Raw genomic sequence first — 6,201 nt, 5'->3', positions numbered from 1 at the left:
GTTAGTCAGTAATAATACGAGAGGATAGAACGGGATGTAGAATAATTAGATTAAAGAGGTTTCCAAATATTTGAAATATAATTTCCTAGTCTCTAATACTTGGTTGTCTTAGTATCAAGTCATGCAGGCAGGCATTTAAAACAATTGGTCTAATGGTTATATCGTCATACACTAACCAAAAAAGTATTACCCTTCACGATCCGCTGCATCTACAAAACTACATTGTTGTCACTAACAGCAAACACAGGAAGCCCCTTCATTACTCTGTTCAGTCACGCCGTAGGAGTATACCGGAGATGCATCTCATAGAAATTGATCAGCTGGAAAATTAAGAAAATCATTTAGCTTTAGGTAAAAAGAGGCCACATAAACATTTTCAAAACGTTGAATCCAAGCAAAATTGACAGGGAAATAATCAATTCAATCTAACATTGCTATTCCTATCAGATAGTGGATTACCAGAAGTGGATTGTATGCCTTGAGATATCTGTTATCCACCATCACTTCTGTTCCATCAGACCTGTTACGTTAATCAGGTAAGCATTATGTAAAGAAGCATGCTGCATGCAGTATGATTATGGAAAATAACCCAGTTCACTTCAATTTCCATAAAAGCGTTGGAAAAGATACAAAACCAGTAACAAACTTACATAAGGAAATGAAGTCCTAGGCTCCCATAAAATCAAGTAATGTAACGCCAAAATCATTTTTCACTTGCTAATTTTGTGCAGCTGGTATTCCATTTAAAACTAAGGGTTTGACTTGGTTTCTTGAACTCAAGAGGATTAGCACCAACAACTTATTAAATGTTTGCAATGCTAAAATCAAATATTCGAAAATTCATCATCTCTCAGATCTGGTATGGGATGGGATCATTTTTATGGCATTTCCATGATGTTTGTCCCATTGTTTCTTCAATGGATTTCCATCAAGATGTACAAGGGATCTAAACAGCTTTAATGTTCATATCTTCTAAATTTTTGTGACAGTTTTAATGTTTTATAAAATATAACAATAATATTATAGTAAATCCTTTCAGAATAAATTTTGCTAGTGTTTATGTAACAGAAAATAAATATTCTTTTAAATTAAAGCAAGATAATAGTCTAACGATATAATTTAAAAGTAAAAATGTTTCTTTTTTTACTAAATACAATCAACATGTGTTTATTTTTTTGACAGAAATTGTCTTTATTTGAACATGTTTGTCTCCTACATTATTTTTCTTTTAAATTAGTTTTCTTCAAACTTTGAATCAAGATTGGTTCTTTATCGTAGGATCTTGTGTCATTTGTTTGTTTGGATGACTTTAAATTTTTCAAGAACTGAATCTCATCCCAAAATTGTCTCTTTATCTCATGGTGTTTTCACTTTGAATGTCTTATTTTCAAATTGCTTATGACAAGTGAATATTTTTCTTCAATTGATAATGTCGTTTCTTTTGTATCTTAATATGCATTTACCATTGATCCTGTCTTGTGTTATACTTATCAATGCCATTAATGGTTGCATAAATTGTAAATATTTAGTTTTTTTTTTAACTTTGATATATAGAAAATACTTGAAATCTATATTTATTTCAATTATAAATTATGAAAATTTAAACATAATAAGATTTTCATTCTCAATTTAAATGAGTAATATACATTTATTGAGTTTGAGAAAGTTATGAAGATCAATGAGAATTGAATAAAATAGTTATTATGAAGGTAAAGGAAGAAATCATATCAAAAGTTGTCTTTGAAAAGATAGAATAATGACAACTGAGCTAAAATGTTGATGTGATAAATTATGTTGTTAAATATTGTTTACATAGCAATGCTATATAGTTCGTGCTTTAAATTTTATATATTATGAATAGATAGATAAATAGATTCTTTCTCTACGAGATCTATCCTCTAGTAAATGAACCACAAAATTTGAAGGCATTAGTGTTCAGATTTTGAAGATTTTATTAGTCTTATAAGTATTTCTTTCAATTGTATTATTTTTTCCTTAGAAAGGAATTGAACAAAATCTAAGCTTCTTAGTTGCATTTATCTTCTCCTTCCCTTTTATCAACAGCATTTCCTTTTAATAACCAAAGAGAAAAACAACACCTTCAACTGGCACTATAAAAGAAAGTTTCAATCTCAAGAAATTTAAAGCTACTAGACTTTAAATTACCCTCATCAATAATTTTCAAAATCTTTTCTGTCGTGTTTGGATATGCCTTAAAATTGATTTAATAACAAAGCATTTTCATCACATTCACATAATAACAAATGCTACCTCCGGTCCAATATATATATATATATAAGAAATAAAAGACAACATTTTTTTGGTCCTAATTATAAGGAACATAGGATTACTTTATTATTAAATTTCCTTTTTACCCCTAATTAATTGTGAGGTCTATTAATGATATTAACTCTTTCCCATCAAAATGAGTGCATTTATTGAACTATCAACAAAATAAAGTATACTCATTGGTTGAAAAATTATCTTTTTGAAAAATAATCACCTCTTAAACATTAAATGTCATGAGTAGTCTTTAAATAAAATTAAAATTTATAATAAATAAATCAACCTAACCACTTTTAGTATTAGTTAATAATCAAGGTGATTAAACCATTTTGTATGCTGAAGAATAAAATTTTAAATCATCCCAAATATTTCATTTTGACAATTGAGTGGAGTGCTGACATAGTCAAAGTGAAATTACAAGAAATAAGATAAATTCAACTGGCATAATATGTTGGTTTACAGGAAAATCATCCAACGAGCACAAACCTGCTCAGTTTTGTCAAATTGCCAATTACCAAGGACAAACAATATAACAACTTTTGATATTCCCATTGACTAAAATAGGTTCTTACAAGATGACTGCAAAACAGCTTTCTTATACTACATGTGTCCCTAAATATAAGACTCTTTTAACTAATTCACATTAAGAAAATTGATTGATTTAGTTAGTAGCATTAAATGTGTAAACAATTTGTATTGTTTTTCCAAAATTACCCTTGATACTATTGGGACTCATCATCTCTCTTTCCACATAATTATTTTCTTCCTAATTAATTAATGTGTGTTAACCTTAATATTTTTTTCAAATTAATGTGTGTTAGCTTCTTTTCCAATCGTTAAAAGAGAGAGAATGCATTTATATTTTTAATTCATAGCCTTTATTTTAAAGTAATTAAGGATGTTTTGGTAAAAAAAAAATTAATGCAAAAAATAACTTTGAAAAGAGTCTTATGGCAATCAAATTTGAAAAAAAAAAAAGTCGTATATTTAGGGACGAAGATAGTATAATAGAGTCTTCAAATGTGTTTTAATACAAAGTGTTCCTTTTTCCATACGGAATGCTGCAAAATGTGGCATCCAGTTCTAAATGAACTTGCTATTAGGGTGTCATCTGATGCAAAAAGGCGTTTTTCTGTTACACCCTTAGGTTGTGAAACTTCAAGTAAATAATGTATCAATACTATTAACATTTTTTCTTGTAGCACTAACAAATAACCCAACTATTGAGTATTGACCTAATCATTATAGCACTAGTATGGAAATGGTTATCCTAAGACATCCCCGTTTCAAAATTGACAAACCAAACCATGAAAACCAAAACCTTTAAAATTAAATATGTATAAATATCGAACTAGTTAAGTAAACCTACTCGTAAAGAAAACTAATACAGTTATATAATTTTTTTTATTTTTTTATGAAAGGTGTAAGAGCAAAATTTGGAGTTGTTGGTTGAGTGACAAACCTCATAGCCATAAAGGTGACTAAAACATCGTGCATGTTGTCAGATAATGAAGCTGAATAGCCTATTGGCTTGATAATCTTGACAATATTGCAGGCAGTATTAGTAGCATCAGGCATGTGGATAGGAGCAGCAATTGGTTGAATTGCAGCTGCATCTGGGTCTCTCTTGAACCTCTTGACAGAAGAAGCAGATTTTCTCCTTTTTGCTCCTCTGCTTGGAATTGGATGCTGGAAATGTATTGCAAGGTTATCTAGCTGAACCCCAGTGTTCGTTGGTGCCTCCTTAAGTTCACTGAGCTTTGGATCGTAATCATTTGTAAGGGTGGGAACTTGGGGTGGGAAATGTCTAAGGCTGTAAGAAGTGGTAGAACGTTCAGAGCGCTTCTTGAGTTGGGTGAGTTGAACCACATCAGCATGCTTGCGCTTGCGCTTGTGATGTTTTCCTGACTTGAGGAGGCTTGAGAAACGTGGAGAATTAGCTTCTTCTTCTTCTTCTTTTTTGTTTTTTTGGAGAATTAATAGAGGATATGATATTCATAGAGGAAGTAGCTTACCTTTCCTCAAAAGCATCAATGAGATCAGGAACGGACTGTAGATTTCCAAGAGGCTCCCAAGTGTTGGCAGTCTCAGGCCATCCACGCCTGACAATCACAACACATTTCACTTCACAAACTATATATACATTATCATTATGTGAACAAGTAAACTAAAAATACACAACTCACCATTTGATTAGGTACTGGAGCTGACCCTATATTCGCATTTGCATTTACAACATTAATTCAGCGTCAGAAGAAGAAGAAAAAGAAAAAAAACAAGTGATTCGGTTCTTTGTAATGGTTACCTTGCGTAGCCTCTTACGGCGTATTGTTTCGATTTCATAGAAGCCATCGTCAAGATTGGGATTGGGAGGCACGAGGGTTTCTTCTCCATTCTCATTTTTCTCTTTATGCAACTCATCAAGTGCTGCTGCTGCACAAGATGAAGGTTGTTGAGGTTCGGCCTCATCCTCCACTCCATTCGCCTCCTCAAAAACTGAACTACTACTGCTGCAGCTCCTCTTCTTCATTGCAATTTCTAGTTCTAGCTTTACCAATTTCCACTGCTCCTTCTATTTATATTTTTTTTCCTCCCACTCTCAGCTTAGTTAACCCCTCTCTCTCTCCAACTAAAGCCATGTAAATGGGACCCACCAAAGTAACTAAAAGTAACACAACCTCTCTTATTATTAATTCAGATTTACTACAACACAATACTAAACTCTTGTCTTACTCTTACCTGTCATGTACCTCTGCATTTGCTTCCATATCTATGTTTAATCATTTCTTAATAATAAGTCTTTCCATACAAATACTAATACATTTTTATTGAATCAAAACATACACGCCATAACTAAAGCAACTTCAATTTTTTTTAAGGTCACATTCAACTTCTTTGTAACTCCCTCAATTTTTATCTTATTTATTGTGTTTGATGTTTAACGTTTTAACACATTAACAAAGATATCTAATTGATATTTTAGATTTTATAAATAATATTATACATACATTAAGTATGTATTTTCTCATGTATATTACTTCTTCTTTTTTATCTTATTTGTTTCAATTTTTTTATATAAATATTTGTTTGGAGTTTTAAAAAATATGTCTCCTAAATTAAAATATGATACAAATTGTGAGTGTGCTTCCTTGGAACTCTCTCAGTTTTGTAACATTGTCTTTATTAGTTAAAAACCAATAATTGATATCAAGAGTTATATTCTTACGGGACTTATAACATGGAAGGTGAAGCAAGTTTTTCCCATATTACTCTTCCAGTCATTGATGGAGAGAATTATGATCTTTGGGAAGTGAAAATGCAATCATACATGGAGTCTTTAGATATGTGGGATGCTGTGGAAGAAGATTATGAGGTATATTCGCGGCCTGAAAATCCTACCATGGCTCAAATTAAAAATCACAAGGAAAGAAAGATGAAGAAGGCAAAAGCGAGGTCATGTTTGTTTGTTGGTGTTTCACAAATGATATTCACCAGAATCATGACTCTGAAAACACCTAAAACAATTTGGGATTATCTAAAGGAGGAATGCGCTGGAGATGACAGAATACGAAGCATGCAAGTGCTTAATTTAAGGAGGGAATTTGAGCTCCAGAGGATGAAAGAGTCAGAGACAATCAAGGAATACTCAAACAAATTGTTGGGTATTGGCAACAAGATAAAGTTGTTGGGCATTGATTTTGCTGATTCAAGAATTGAAGAGAAAATTTTGGTAATGGTGCCGGAGGTATAAAGCATTTATAGCTTCGTTGGAAAACACAAAGGATTTGTCTAAAATCACTTTGGCAGAAGTGCTACATGCTTTGCAAGCTTAAGAGCAACGAAGGTTGATAAAGCAAGACTGTGTTGTTGAAGGTGCTTTGCCTATCAAACATCATGAAGTTGATAAAAACAAAA

General features: G+C 31.7%; 1 protein-coding gene across 1 annotated transcript; it reads right to left on the bottom strand.

Moving 5' to 3' along the window:
- Window positions 1-4,832, bottom strand: LOC100807755 (chromo domain protein LHP1-like). Its single transcript, NM_001255255.2, has 6 exons — window positions 4,592-4,832; window positions 4,473-4,498; window positions 4,302-4,388; window positions 3,749-4,204; window positions 460-520; window positions 1-320 (listed from the first exon to the last, which is right to left on the bottom strand). Exons 1-6 carry the CDS (start codon window positions 4,814-4,816, stop codon window positions 273-275), a joined length of 903 nt encoding a protein of 300 aa, NP_001242184.2. The 5' UTR covers window positions 4,817-4,832; the 3' UTR covers window positions 1-272.
- Window positions 4,833-6,201: the final 1,369 nt, after the last annotated feature.

Source organism: Glycine max, chromosome 6 (genome assembly GCF_000004515.6).
Source record: "Glycine max cultivar Williams 82 chromosome 6, Glycine_max_v4.0, whole genome shotgun sequence".
NCBI lineage: Eukaryota > Viridiplantae > Streptophyta > Magnoliopsida > Fabales > Fabaceae > Glycine > Glycine max.
This window is presented reverse-complemented; position numbering and strand designations above follow the sequence as displayed.

Coding starts and splice junctions, on each gene's coding strand:
- LOC100807755 (NM_001255255.2), bottom strand. CDS start 4,816: ATGAAGAAGAGGAGCTGCAGCAGTAGTAGTTCAGTTTTTGAGGAGGCG. Junction 4,205..4,301: donor ATTGATGCTTTTGAGGAAAG/GTAAGCTACTTC, acceptor ACGTTTCTCAAG/CCTCCTCAAGTCAGGAAAAC. Junction 321..459: donor AGGCATACAATCCACTTCTG/GTAATCCACTAT, acceptor TTAATTTTCCAG/CTGATCAATTTCTATGAGAT.